Source organism: Tachyglossus aculeatus, chromosome 6, assembly GCF_015852505.1.
Source record: "Tachyglossus aculeatus isolate mTacAcu1 chromosome 6, mTacAcu1.pri, whole genome shotgun sequence".
Classification (NCBI taxonomy): domain Eukaryota; kingdom Metazoa; phylum Chordata; class Mammalia; order Monotremata; family Tachyglossidae; genus Tachyglossus; species Tachyglossus aculeatus.
Window position 1 is genome coordinate 47,191,021 of NC_052071.1, and position 15,645 is coordinate 47,206,665.

Sequence of the window (15,645 nt, forward strand, 5' to 3'; positions counted from 1 at the left end):
TCTCCTCCTCCCGGACTCTTACAGCTCCCTTTCAGCTCATTCTTCCCCAGGTTGGCCTGCAGGTTCCCCTGCGAGTAGCACTAAAAGCCATTGCATCAGGCTTCAGATCTACCGTGTCCCCTTCTGCTAGGTGCCAAAGAAATGGGAAGGACTGGGGTGGTTAAATGTACAGAAGATTAAATACAGGAAGGTGGAATGGGGTGTTAGAGCTTTTTTGTCTTTTGAGGAGGCTGTCCACTTACGTTCTATGTTCCCAGAGAACCAAGTAATGGTGGTATTTAATTCTTACTATATGTCAAGCACTATATTAAGTGTTTGGGTAGATGCAAAATAATCAGGCTGGACATAGTACCTGTCCTATGTGGGGCTCACAGTTTAATAGGAAGTGAGAGCAGGTATTGAATCCCCACTTTGCGAATGGGGAAATTAGGGCCCAGAAAAGTGACTTGGGCAAATGGTTGACTCCTAACTCTGAAGATTTTGATCCAAACAACCATCTCACACCTCTTCCTCTTATTTGACCCTTAGCCCCACCTGACTGCTCTTGGTCACTCCTGTCCCCTGTCCTCTCCCACTCTGTTGTATTGTCTTCAATAGTACTTATTGAGCATGTACTGTATGTGGAGCACTGTACTTGGTGGTTGAGAGAATGCAATAGAATGAGCATACGTGCTCTTAGATTGAGTCCCCTCAAGGGAAAGGGACACTCTCTAACTCCCATCTGTGAATTCTCTTCCAGCCCTCAGCACAGTGCTCTGCACACAGTAAGTACTCAATAAATACTATTAATACTAACTACAGTGTGCTCCCTGGCTTCCCAGAGCTGACATTCTCACAAGGGATCATCACAGGCACAGGGCTAGGTTGGTGGTGGCTCAATCATTAAGCTTATACCCTAAGGTGAGAAGCGTTCATCCCTTGGTGTAACCCTATATGTGCTGAAGAATCTCTCTTTGCCACTGCCACCCCTTGGGTTCCAGGGATGGACACTGTCCAAGGAATCAGAGGGTGATTTGGGAGGCATGGCAGAGGCCTGGCCCCGACAGCTGTAAAGTCTAGCTGGGATACATTTCATTCCTCCTTTGGCCGAGGGATGGTCCCAGAAAAGCGACTCCTCAACCGGCCTAACTGATTTTTGGCGGAGTTGGGAGAAGAGGAGGGAGGGAGGACTGGAGGGCTGGAGAGAGGAGGTGGGCGGCTGATGGAGGCTCCACAGCCACTGAGCTCGGCCCAGAGCTAACGAGGCATCTCAAAATTAAAAAGTGAACAGCAATCCCCAGCAGGCCTGTCCTCTTTTTAGTATTAGCTGGAGTGTTTGTTCCATTTCAGAGAAGGCCAGGAAGCAAAGGGGAGCTGTGTGGGTGGGGGAAGGAAGAAAGCAATGAGGGGTACTGGGATGGGTCATCTGATATTTCCAGGACCAGGTGAATCCCAGATAGCCAATGGGAAATGGCTCTATATTTCACACCTGCGGAAGTGTGAAGGAGATGGGGCTGGCCTCAGCCAATTGGGTTGTTTGTCTATTGTCTGGTGCTCTGAGGCTACTCAGTGGGGCTGAGATAGATCCAAACCTTCAACTTGTTTCCTCTCATCCCTCTTCCTTTTAAGACCCGCCCCCCCCCCCATAAGACAAATGTGGAGCTTATACTTCTCTCTATGGGGAAGAGGGGTCCCAAACCTTCCCCTCAAGAAAAGGGGCAAGGTAAAAACAGGATGAATGGTACTGGAACACTGTACTAAGCACTTGGGAGAGTAAAATACAACAGAGTTGATAGATACAATCCCTCCTCACAGAGAAAGGGAGGCGGATATTAATATAAATAAATCATGGATAGGTACACAAGTGCTGTGGGGCTGAGGGTGGGGTGAAATGTCAAGTGCTCAAAGGGTACATAACCAACTGCAAAGATGATGCAGAAGGTACAGTGAGTAGGAGAAAAAAACAGCTTAACTAGGTAAGGCCTCTTGGAGGAGATGTGATTTTTAAGAAAGCTTTGAAGGTGGGGAAGGAGTGCCAGGTCAGAGGGAGGATGTAGGAAAGGGGCTGGGTTGCAGTAGGAAATAAGCAAAGTAGTTTAGGAAAGGGTAAGCTGATTGAGTGATTTAGAACCGATGGTGAGGAGTTCATTCATTCAGTAGTATTTATTGAGTGCTTACTGTGTGCAGAGCACTGTACTAAGCCCTTGCAAAGTACAAGTTGGCAACATATAGAGACAGTACCCTACCCAACAGTGGGCTCACAGTCGGGAGCAGCAAGGCTTTGCTGTTTGATATACAACCACTGGAGATTCTTGAGGAGTGGGAGACATGGACTGAGTGTTTTTTTGGTTTTTGTTGTTTTTTTTTAGAAAAATGTTCTGGGCAGCAGAATGAAGTATGGACTGGAGTGGAGTAACAGGAGGCAAGGAACAGTGCTATGCACACAGTAAGTGCTTAACAAATGCCATCATTATTATAAGGAAGCCAGCAAGGAGGCTGATGCAGCATGCAGAAGAAAGAATTGGGCCAGCAAAAAGAGGAGGGGGTGGGGAATGAAGGGCCCTTGGTATAGTCTGTGAGATGTCTACACAGTCCTTTAGTGACAGAAATCGTACCAGAAAGGAAGATAGTGAGATTAGGGGGAGGCCCAGAGGATAGAGAAAACAGTTTCTCTCCTAGACTTCTAACATGCTGGAGGATTTTTGCCAATATTGCACTAAAGGTGGTGAATGAATCAAAACCAGAAGGCTTCAGGAGGGGTAAAATTACAGAGTGTGTCTGTTAGGTTGTTGCATTATACTCTTCCAAGCCCTTAGTTCACAGTAAGCACTCAATAAATATGATCAATTGATTTATTTCCTTCCCTTCCCAGCAAAGGCTAAGGATCCATTTTTTTAAGCTTCTGCTCCAGTCCCCTCAGATTCCACCATGATCCTTCACTTCTGTCTGGTCTAAGGGAACTGGTCCCCCATGGTCCTAGAGGGCAGATCAGTTCTAAACTGCTCTATTCCCCATTCTGCTTGGGAGTCACTACCCTGAAATAGAAAGCTGGCACAAAGGAGGGAAGATGGGGTAACAGGGGATGCCGCTGGAGAGAAGATGTAAGTAAACTCAAGAGTCAGATATGAATAGAACAGCCAGTCCAGAAAACAAACGGGAAAGGGAACTGAAAGACTCCAGGGAAAAGAAGAGCTAGGGGTTGAGGAGAGGAGAACACCACTATTGAACTGGAGGAACGCAATATTCTCATGCCCACTGGAAGCTGTTCTTGACATGGTGAGTCATTCATTATCAACTGACTTAGTCCATTTGCATGTGTGAAATTTTGGCTTTCCAAAGGATTTGACTGATGTTGGCATATAAGTAAATACAAATGGATTCCACTTATCTGGAGACTAAGGTAGGGTCCATGCACATACAATATCTGGACAGTTCACCCCAATCTGAATTACCTGAATATTTGGGGTAGGCAAATTTCTCTGGCTGAAATTGTAGAAATAATACAGGTCAAATTATGTTTTTAGGCTGCAATAATGTAGATCACATTCCTGTCCCCTTCCATACTAACAAATGCATTCAGAGCACTGCAACTACATAGTTCCCCAGGGAGCTGGATTGAAAGTAGATAGGACATCCTTTTAGGATGCCAAAGGTCCTGGAAATGTAGATAGCACTTGACCAGTGGATGAGAAATTCCACTCTGCTCCTTCTATAACTGGAATAGCCACGAATTTACCCAGGCAAGTGGCATATATTTCTCTCTTCACCTCCCTTTTCTCTTCTCCCTTTTCCAAGAAAGAGGTTTATCCTGGTTTGGGAGCATGAATGGAAGCTAGTATGATAATAAAAAAATAATAATAATGGCATATGTTAAGCACTTACAATGTGTCAAGCACTGTTCTAAGTGCTGAGGTAGATAATAATAATAATAATGATGGCATTTATTAAGCACTTCCTATGTGCAAAGCACTGTTCTAAGCACTGGGGAGGTTACAAGGTGATCAGGTTGTCCCATGGGGGGCTCACAGTCTTAATCCCCATTTTACAGCTGAGGTAACTGAAGCACAGAGAAGTTAAGTAACTTGCCCAAAGTCACACAGCTAAGTGGCGGAGCTGGGATTTGAACTCATGACCTCTGACTCCAAAGCCCATGCTCTTTCCACTGAGCCATGCTGCTTCTCAAGTTAGATACAAGTTAAATACAAATTAATCCGGTTGGGCCCCAATCACTGTCCTGCAAGGGGTCCACAGTCTAAGAAAGAGGGGGAACAGGCACTGAGTGCCCATTTTGCAGATTAGGAAACCAAGGCACAGAAAAGTTAAGTGACATGGCCAAGGTCACACTGCAGGCAAGTGGCAAAGCCGGGATTAGAGCCCAGGTTCCCTGATTCCCAGGCTTGTGCCCTTTCCACTGTGTCACACCACTTCTCAATAGGACACTTGGGGTGCCAAACCAGAATGACAGTTTAGACAGAGATGATAACTGGAACGTCCTTCCATATTTGGCAGTTTTGTTTTGAAGTACAGCATGTTTGAGATGGCATTGGCAGCTACAGGCAGAACAATTTCAACCACTGTAACTCAACCTTACAGAGGTGTTCAAAAAATGTTCAGGTCCGCAAAATGGTTTGCCAGTCCTCCCTACCCTAATTTACAATCATCAGTGTGCCCCTCGGTTGCCTCCTTCTGCTCTCCTTTCCAGGAAGTCAAGAGTGATTGACTTAGAACAAGTACACTCCAATTACCAAAGGGGAAAAATACCCACAAAGGGTTTAGGTGTTACTACATTGAACTTAGTCCTGTTTGTTGGCTGACTTCTTTCTGGCCCAGTCCGATTTCGTTTTGGTCCCAGAAAGGAGGGCACATGGCATCTAAGAGAAGTAGTGTGGCTCGGTGGAAAAAGCCCGGGCTTTGGAGTCAGAGGTCACGGGTTCAAATCCTAGCTCCTCCAATTGTCAGCTGTGTGACTTTGGGCAAGTCACTTAACTTCTCTGTGCCTGTTACCTCATCTGTAAAATGGGGATGAAGACTGTGAGCCCCATGTGGGACAACCTGATCACCTTGTATCCCCCCAGTGCTTAGAACAGCGCTTTGCACATAGTAAGCACTTAACAAATACCATCATTATTATTATCTATATATCGCTGCCATAGTTTCATTTATACGATGGATATTTTGGAGGCTAGGGTTGGTGTCCATATCCCTGGGACAGGGGGTCATTAGCACTACCAGAACTGGGGGGGAACTACTACTGTGCCTCACTGAGGTGTAGACAAAATAGAGGGCTTGTGTGGTGGGTCAGCTCAAGGGGCTGAAAGAGAAGTCTGCTTCCACCCCCACCCACTTAAGTGAACTTCCTTATAGTGCCCCCCAACCCCCCTTCCCGATCCCGGTCCGGTCCTGACTGACTCCCACCCACCCCGGGAAAAAGGCCCTTGTTATCACCAAATTACATTAACGACAACCTCATTCGCACCTACTCAGCCTTCCTGTCCCGCCATCGACCCCCGGCCCACGTCCTCCCCCGGGCCTGGAATGCCCTCCCTCTGCCCATCCGCCAAGCTAGCTCTCTTCCTCCCTTCAAGGCCCTACTGAAAGCTCATCTCCTCCAGGAGGCCTTCCCAGACTGAGCCCCTTCCTTCCTCTCCCCCTCGTCCCCCTCTCCATCTCCCGCATCTTATACCTCCTTCCCTTCCCCACAGCACCTGTATATATGTATATATGTTTGTACATATTTATTACTCTATTTTACTTGTACCTATCTATTCTATTTATTTTATTTTGTTAGTATGTTTGGTTTTGTTCTGTCTCCCCCTTCTAGACTGTGAGCCCACTGTTGGGTAGGGACTGTCTCTATATGTTGCCAGCTTGTACTTCCCAAGCGCTTAGTACAGTGCTCTGCACACAGTAAGCGCTCAATAAATACAATTGATTGATTGACTGTTTGAATCACGTTTGGAAAAGAAGGCTGAGAAAGATGTGGAAAATGCTGCAGTGAGATCTTGAGAGGGACAAGAAAATTTCCATTCATTCCTATCCCCTGCCTGGGCACCTCTTCCCCATTCCTTACACATATGGCTGCCCACTCACCTGGTGTTTAAAGGACTAGTGCCCTGATGCTGTCAAGAGAAGCTTCCTTCACTGTTTCGGAACACCCACAGACCTCACCCAGTTGACTCACCTGTTTTTCTTCCTATCGACTCCCTCCCCCACTGTCAGTGTGGCTCTCCTCTTCATACTCTCTCCTCTAGTTCTTTTCAGCCATCTAATCCTACTCTCTTTTCCCTCTGGATCATCCTACCCTTTCTTCTTTGACCCATGATTTTTTGGTTGTTATATTTTCCTTCTCTCATCCTTCCTCATCTCCTTCCACATCTTATCTTAAGAACTCCAATTACCTTCACTGTATTCTGTCTTTTTCTACTCCCTACTCTGCACTCCTCTGTTCTACTCTTCATCCATTTCCACCAATCCCGATTTGCTCCCATCATTTCCTCACCAGTTCCTATCTAGCTTTGACTGAATGGGTTTTCTCCACTTCAACTTCAACCTTCCAATGCAAAGGTCCCTCTTATTTTGTCTTATCATCATCAATCAATCGTATTTATTGAGCGCTTACTATGTGCAGAGCACTGTACTAAGCGCTTGGGAAGTACAAATTGGCAACATATAGAGACAGTCCCTACCCAACAGTGGGCTCACAGTCTAAAAGGGGGAGACAGAGAACAAAACCAAACATACTAACAAAATAAAATAAATAGAATAGATATGTACAAATAAAATAAATAAATAAATAAATAAAGAGTAATAAATATGTACAAACATATATACATATATACAGGTGCTGTGGGGAAGGGAAGGAGGTAAGATGGGGGGGATGGAGAGGGGGATGAGGGGGAGAGGAAGGAAGGGGCTCAGTCTGGGAAGGCCTCCTGGAGGAGGTGAGCTCTCAGCAGGGCCTTGAAGGGAGGAAGAGAGCTAGCTTGGCAGATGGGCAGAGGGAGGGCATTCCAGGCCCGGGGGATGACGTGGGCCGGGGATCGATGGCGGGACAGGCGAGAGCGAGGTACGGTGAGGAGATTAGCGGCGAAGGAGCGGAGGGTGCGGGCTGGGCAGTAGAAGGAGAGAAGAGAGCTTATGCTTTCAAGTTCTCTGACCCATAGTGATGCCATAGACACATCTCTCCAGCTCCAGCTCCAGTCATTCTGGTAGTGTATCCATAGAGTTTCCGTGGTAAAAATATGGAATTGGTTTACCATTGCCTCCTCCTGCACAATAAACTCGAGTCTCCGCCCTCAAATCTCTCCCATGCCGCTGCTGCCCAGAACAGGTGCGGTTTGACTTGTAGCAAATTACCTTCCACTCGCTATCTACCGGCCAAGCTAGGAATGGAGTGGGTATGCCTCTGCTTGACTCTCCCTCCTGTAGTCGAAACTGATAGAGTTTCCAGTACTGGAAACTGATGTAACCCTGAGAGGGGAAAAGGCCCCTCACTCCTTGCAAAACAAGGCTTCTACCTGTTTCACTAGTTCTACCCCAATCATACCACCTCGTCACAACAAACCCTAAAGTGGCTTTCCCCTCACCTTGACTTACCGAAAAGGGTATTTTGCATTTTGTTTTGCCATCTTTCCTTTTCATATTCTGCCTTCTGTAATGATAATGATAAAATGCTGGTATTAAATGCTTACTATATGCCAAGCCCCATTCTAAGCCCGAGGCATATACCAGGTTATCAGGTTATCCCACGTGGGGCTCACAGCCTTAATCCCCATTTTAAGGATGAGGTAACTGAGGCACAGAGATATTGACTTGCCCAAAGTCACACAGAGGACAAGTGGCAGAGCAGGTATTACAATCTCTCCTCCTTCTGGCTCAAATCTGATTGACCCTCCTCCTCTCTTCCCCCAGTTCATGAGATTGGTCTCTTGATCCCCATGGGTTGACTTCTGATAGTCACTCTTGTTTTCTGTTTATTTCTCTACCCCTCTCTCAACATCATTGCCTCCTTGTCCAATCATTCGGTCATCCAAAAAATACTATTTTTTAAGTCTGTCCCCCTTCACTTCCTGTCCTCACTCTTCCTTGAAGCTCCTTGACATGATGCTGCCTGCACTCTTCCAACACTCTCCTGAGCCTTCTCCAATTTGGCTTCCGTTCCTCCATTTTCAAAAGACTTTAATAAGGTCCGAGCCAACTAATTTTCCACCTCCTTTCTACCTGACCTACCTACTCTATGCAAAATGAATTTTGCTCCCCTCTTCAAGTCACTCTTCAAATCCTGCTTAGACTGTTTTGTCTTCCCGTGGGTCTTCTACTTCTTCATTTCTCCAGGAAGTTCTCCACTCTCATTACCTCTCCTACTCTCCTAGGGCAGTCCAATGGGTTTTCCTACTCTCCCCCTCTGTTTCTGGAAGGTCTCCTGTCTTTGGACCCATTTGAGGGAATGCAGAAAGCTGAGATGGACGCTTCTGCATCCATCTCACCTAGGCTGCAGAGTTCTTCATCAGTGTTCATACTCACTGGCATGATGTTCTGGCAATTTCCCCCCCAACTTCAAGTTGTGGACACAGCTTCCCTCTTTCTCATCCCCATCTTATTTTTTCTTTTCTTTAAAGTCAGATCTTCCTTCTCTTGACTTCATTGTTTCTTCACACCCACAGATAAATCAATTCATAACTCTGTTTCTATCCTCATGCTCCCTGGCCTACCTGCCTCAAGTGTTTCTTCCTGCCAAACAGTGCAAGATGCCTCTGCTGAAACGGTCTTTATTCATTTTCTTTAACATGCTGCTTATCTCTCTAAATCTATCCCTCCCCTTTCGTTGATTCTCTTATCAAATTGGCATTCTTCAACTAGGCTTTCAAGGTTTGTGCCTCTCTGTAAGCTTTTGCTTCTATCTTCTCTCTCATCTCTTCTTACATACCCTCCCATGTCCTTTGCTCCAATAAAATTAACCTTTTCTCCATCCTTTCTCATTCCTTCACCTCACTGTTTTACCCTCTTGTGCACAACCAATGCTTGATAACCCCCATCTTTCTTTCATCCAAAACCCATAATTCCCCAAAGCCTCTTCACATCACCCTACCCCATCTGACTGAGGGATGGAATAAGGGGTGGGAGTGCCTTAGTTCATTTAGCCTCAACTAGTAAGCAAGCAGCTCCATCTCCAAAATGCCTGAAAAAATAAAATTTTCACACATTTTTATCTCCTGCCTCTTGCATCTGTGAAAGTCACAATTATTTCAGATGAATCCCAGTCCTGTAATTTGAGCTTTGTAGTTGGGGTTGATAACTTAAATGAACCAAGTGGGCACCATCTAAAAAAATTACCCTAGAGGGTTTTTTATTGGATTAAATGCTTATTATATGCCAAGCACTTTACTAAGCACGGGGTAAATGCAAGCTAATCAGGTTAGACACAGTCCATGTCCCACATGGGGCTCACAGTCTTAAACTCCATTTTGCAGATGAAGCAACTGAGGCACAGAGATGTGAAGTGATTTGCCCAAGGCCACGCAGCAGACAAGTGGCGGAGCTGGGATTAAAACCCAGATCCTTTTGACCACAGGCCCATGCTCCATCCCCTAGGCCATGCTGCTTTATAGGTTTGAGGGCACTGTCTTCAATTGGGACTGAATCTTGACTAGAAACCTTGATTCGGGCTGATTGTTGAAGACATCCAGGGAAAGTGTTGACTTGGACCTGCAGCAAATCAATCATTAGTCTTTACTGAGCCTAACTCTGTGCAAAATACTGTCCTAAGTGCTTGGGAGAAAAGAAGAGTTAGTAGACACGATCCCTGCCCACAATCTAGCAAATCTTGCACCTGAGAGAATTGTGAAGACCAAAAATGAATTATGAGAGAACAATGTGGAGAAGAATGAAGTTTTATGCTATAAGATTATAAGCACATGAGGGCAGGAACCGTACCCGCTTCATACTTTATAATTCCTTGTAGAAACATATGGTGCATTCTGAAAGTCTAATTCTGCACCTCACCCACACGTTTAAGTTCCAACAAATCAACAAGGAACAAGAAAGCCCTCCATCACTGATTGACAAGGAGAATTAGCCAATGTCCAGGCAGGAAAATCCTTCATGGATGAGATTAAGGATCACAGGATGGTATAATCAAGTTATCAATTGGTGGTACTTATTAAGCATTTACTTTGTGCACAGCATTGTACTAATTTCTTGGGATAGTACAATAGAGTTAGTAGACATGAACCCTACCGTGCAGGCACATATAGCCTAACAGAAGCTTATTGAGACACTGCTCAGACTCAAGTCTGGGTTAGGAACAGACTAGCTGAGAGAAATATGGGCATTGTCCTGTGGTCTGGAAGGTAACTTTTTCTTTTTTGCACCTTTTCCTAGATAGGGTGAGGTATAATAGCATTTCTTACCTTCCTCTCACTCCACCCTCTAGTGATGCCGCACAGGATATCGTGAAAGCCCAGAAACCTCCTCCGTAGATGCTCAGACTGGTATTCATTCATTAAATTGTATTTACTGAGTGCTTTGTGTGTGGAAAACACTATACTAAGCGCTTGGGAGAGTACAATGTAACTACAAATGGACACATCCCTGTCCACAATGAGCTCACAGTCTAGAGATCCTTGGGGTTTCTTCAGACTTCTTTATGGGAGTAGCTCAACCTTCATGAAAACCATCAGGTTCCAGCACATTTTCAACCATAACCACCAAGAAAGAAAATAGGTTTGACCATCCACCTCCATATAGGTGTATCCCCATTTCAGTCTGTAAAAAATTTATCTGCTGCTTTGCAGAATTGACGGAAATCTTGATTCCCCCTACCCCCAACTCCCTTTTCCTTGCCAAGTTCAGGGAAACAGAGTGGTGAATGCTGTCTGCTCTCCAGACCTGGAAGGAGGCTGAGTCAGCTCCAGTATCCTACTCTACCCTTTTGGGCTTTCCTGCAATGCTCTCAGCCAGCTCATCAGTGTGGCCCCAAAACCCAGCCCGCAGCTAGAGTCCTAATTCCTAGATCTTCCATCAGTTATCGAGGACCCATCAAAGTTGACTCTTCCGAACAGGAGGTGTGTGGGGAAGGAAAGAGGAAGAGGGAGATAAAGACGCTGGGGTGGTTCTCTTCATATTTGACTCGAGTTCACATCTATCTTTTTCTCCAACCCATCTCCAGTGGCATCTCCTTTTGCCCCACCTTTCCTCCTTCATGCCAGGCCTCCATTCAAGGTAGTGACTCTCTGGCAGCTAGAGAGGTTTTTATTTGACCTGTCCTCCAGGACAATGGGGGGATCAGGTCCCTCCCACCAGACAAAACTGGAGGATCGTGGTGGAGTCTGAGGGGACTGAAGAAGAGGAGGATGCCATGGAGAATAGACGATGTCCCTACCTACAACCAGAATCAGTAAAGTGAACAGGACTTGTGGGGGGGACCCTGGGGTCCAGCAAAAGACAGAAAAATGTGGATTACCTCCAAAGTCTGGTCTGAGGCGGACATCATATCCCTTCAGCAATTTGTCCACGATCTCTTTCACCTCAGAGATGTTCTTGCTGGATGGGCTGAAATACAGAAGAAATCATTGGCTTCTAACCCACTCCCATTGACAGAATACCTACATGCCCAGAATTTCTTCTCAAAGGTCACTCCCACTTCTGCTCTGCTGAGGGCTTAAGGCACACACCTCCTCCGGGCAATCCTTTATTCCCTCCTTGGTGAGCCTGAAGTTCAAGAAACTGCTTTGGTTTCCTCTGCAGGGTTTTCTGAGCAACAGGACCTAAGAGGAAACAGAAACTAGGCCCTGTTCTGGTTTTTGGCTTCCCAGAATACAAAACCTCTTAAACTCACTCTAATTTTATATAATATTGTCTCTCCACAGCTCTCACTTCACTGCTCCTTTGTATCTCACAAGTCTTCACTTACCCACACTTCTCATTTAATTTCCTATGATTATAAAGATAAGCACTTCATACGATGGAAATCATAAAGACAAACATCACCCATTACATTCTTTGTTTTTCCCCATTTTTAACTAAATGCACATTTTTTTTTCTCCTCCACTGACACATTCTGTAGACATACACACATACACAGCTTGTCACACAGGCAAACAGACTGGCATAATTTCTCTGCACCGTACATGCATTTACTCCCACTACACTCTCACCTCCTTTCTCACCCACACGTGTGTGTGTTTGTGTGTGTGTATGTGCGTGCGTACGCAAACACCTTCCTTCTCTCTCTCTCTCTCATGCACAAAGCTTCTTGTCCCCCCTCCTTCCTTTATTCTCAGAATATGTATTTTTGATTTGGGTCCCATGAGCTTTTGTGGAATGCTGCTAACAACAATGTTCACAGTCTCTCCACAGCATCAGAAAAAGGAAGAGTATGGGTAGACCATCTTTGCCTCAAAGTGCCTGGATCATTATTATTCACTCCCTTCCAAGAGCTATTCCACCCACCCCTGAAATCACTCTGCAGCTTAGGTGGTCCCTATTAGCGCTGTATGCCAACGTGACTAACTAAAGACCCATTTAAGACACACACACACACACACACACACACACACCATCACCACCACCAGAAATAAAAGAGGAACCTGGAGGGAGGCATTAGGAAAAAAGAAGGAACCAAAATGAAGAATCTTCACATTTTTAAGTACAGAATGCCCCCCCACCCCCCACTTACCACACATACACCTCAAATGCTCAGCATCATAGGGTAGCACATTTATTTTTTAGGGGGGTTGGAGTAAACATAGTTGTGTCTAGATGCAGATTGATGTGTTGGAGAGAGAAAAACCAACCCTTAAATCCACAGACATCTTCCAACCCCCTGGGTCTCCTATAGCAGACCGGTGTGGATTCTGAAACTGCAATGACACTTTACCCCTGCTGGCTGGGCTTGGTGTCACTTTAGTGCTGGGGGTTTTGTGGCCTCACAATACACGCACATCTCTTTGTATGAATCTATGAATCTGCTGGAAGGAAGTTACAGGGAAATGTCAGAATTTGGATGACCTCCCACCTTCCCTGCCCCCAAGTCTGGGTTCTAGTTCTGGGTTCTCATTGCTTTACCCATAAAACCCTAGTATGTGATAATGCATCAGTCTGGGAACCCATGTGTTTACACACCCAGTGTGTATATCAGGGTACGTGTTTCAGATTTCTACCTTGGGTCTGACTGTATGCCTGCATCTCAGTGAAAAATCTGTGGATTTACTGCAGCTTTAGGCAGAATTGGGGTTTTCTGGAGAGTTTATGTAGGAAGACATCATTTCATTGGGATCATTGGGAATGTGAATTTCAGTGTTTATCTCAGAGCTGCAAAATGTGTATGCCTCAATGAATGGAAGGTTGCGGGGGTGGCGTGGATTCTAGCTTGTGTTTCTGAGAAGTAGTATGGCCTAGTGGCTTGGAAGTCAGAAGGATCTGGGTTCTAATCCCAGCTCCATTGCTTTTCTGCTGTGTGACCTTTGCCAAGTCACTTAACTTCTCTGTGCTTGTTACCTCATCTGTAAAATGGGGGTTAAGGCTGTGAGCCCCATGTGGGACATGGACGGTGTCCAACTTGACTATCTTATATCTAGCCAGTGCTTAGTACAATGCCTGACACATAATACATGCATAACAAATACCACTAAAATAAAAAAGGGTGCATGGACTTGAATTTGGCTGCTATAAAGGTATATATTTTCATATTCTCCATCTACCTATGCGTGCAGGCATGCTTCTCACGAGGTCTTCTGTGATATCCACATTTATGGGTATTTAATTATGATTATTTAATGCAGAGTGTATGGTGCATCTAAATGTGCTTTTGGTCCTCAGAGGAGGGTACATATTTGTATAAGTGAAGTGTGATTTAATCTGAGTTTGGTGATCTCTATTTCTGAGTACAGTATACATTATTGATGATGTTTATTCAAGATTTTGACCACATGTATTTGTGGCAGAAAAACTTTTGTACACAAGGTGCTTGCGCCTTAGTTTTCATGAAGCTAATCTAAGTGCTTGCCTGCTTAATAGATTTATATGTAGGAAGATTTAATGTTTAAATTTTCATATCCAAATAAATGCTTAGAAGCAGCCTGTGCCCAGGCACCTATATACATGCATTTCAGTAGACATGAGCAAACGATTTGATTTGTAGATGAATACACACGTCTTTGACCAAGTCAGCCACATGAATGTTAATGCTATGCAAATTAACGAGTTTTGTGTGAACGATTATAAGTATGAGCAATGCTACATGGTTATCTGGGCATGAGCAAGAATTTTATACCAAGTGTATCTCTCGGATCTATAATTAGCAATCTGTACGTAACTTATGCATCCACCACCTATGCATCCAAAACCGTGTGCAGGCATGTAATCGACAATACGTGAATGGAAACTGATGGATTGTCTATGGACGTAAATAGGTTTCCATCCTAATCTAACTCGGTTTAGGAAGGCGATAGATCTCAGTACACCTATGCATGGAGCTACATTTCCCGAATTATTTTTTTTTCCTGTATGCATCCGTGCCCAAGTCAGGGAATCACAGTACGTGGACTCAGCTAGTGATCGGGTTAGCTAACGGTATTTGCATGCAATTTTTTTGGCGCTGCCATAGATAGTAACAGCGCGCACATACACACCAGTTGGAATTCATGCCTCTAAATATATTTAAATGTAGGTGCACTCGCAAGAACGTATTAGGGTGCGATGAGAGCTTATGTGTGTGGTGTGTGTGCACTCTGCTCCAGGGTTGTGGACTTTGCCTGGTTTGGGGAGGATGGTTTAAGCTTCGCCCAGAGCAGGTTAAGCAGGCCAGCAGTCTGGAAAGGTGCACGGAGGGGTGTTTGGAGATGGGGCTCCCCTCTCCGGACACCATATTCCCCGCCTGGTCCATCTTCACCACCACCCCCAGCCCCTCCTTCTCCATCCTTTGCATCCTCCCTCCTCCCTCTCCCTCCCCTCCAAGTCCTTGCAAACGGGGGGCTCCGAGGGGAGCCCAAGCCGGCTGCTATGTGAGCTGCCCCCCACCTCCCCAAATGGTCCCAGACCACGGAATGGCGAAGGATGGGGAAGGACCACTTCCCCCAACACACATCTGGGAGGAAGAATTCACCGGCCCTCCCCCATCACCCCCAAAGCCCCCCAAACCACTTACCTTTGAGCGCAGCAGGCGAAACAAAGCGCCGCCAAGGCAGACACAATTCCACTAAATCTGCCTGCCCGAAATCTCCACATTTCCACAAACACGATGGAGGAAAGAAAAAAATGTTTGGCCGGAGAGGGGAGGAGAGATCGGCTGAAATCCCCTCCGAAAAGAATTGCCTTGCAGAGAAAATTAAAAATGACAATAATTGTGGGTTTGGTTTTTTTTGGTTTGTTTTTTTTTTTTAAAAAAAAGGCAGAAGAGCTCGAGGCAGGTCGTGATCCAAACAAACCCCCAAATGGGGAGGGGGTGGGGGAGGGAGGGAGGGGGGGCAGAGAGAGATCGGCTCCTCTCTTAGTGCCCGTGAAAGAATCTCCCTCTCCTTTCCTTTAGCATCCTTTCAGCGAGAGGCATCCTCTGGCAAATGAAGAAAATCCCAGGAGAAAGAGACGAATAAGCGTCCCTCAAAGGAATCAGAAACGTGGAATAAATCTCGCAGGTACCAAAGGAAAAAAAAAATGCCCCCTTCCCTT

At 45.6% G+C, this 15,645-nt stretch overlaps 1 protein-coding gene across 2 annotated transcripts in view; it reads right to left on the reverse strand.

The window, feature by feature from the left end:
- The window catches only part of GABRQ (gamma-aminobutyric acid type A receptor subunit theta), a 143,170-nt gene extending 127,966 nt beyond the window's left edge, over positions 1-15,204 (reverse strand). For both annotated transcript variants that reach the window (XM_038748147.1, XM_038748148.1), the window contains exons 1-2: positions 15,125-15,204; positions 11,441-11,529 (exon numbers count right to left, since the gene is read on the reverse strand). In XM_038748147.1, the coding sequence (XP_038604075.1) occupies positions 11,441-11,529; positions 15,125-15,204 (169 nt within the window). The remainder of the gene's footprint in view (positions 1-11,440; positions 11,530-15,124) is intronic.
- Positions 15,205-15,645: the final 441 nt, after the last annotated feature.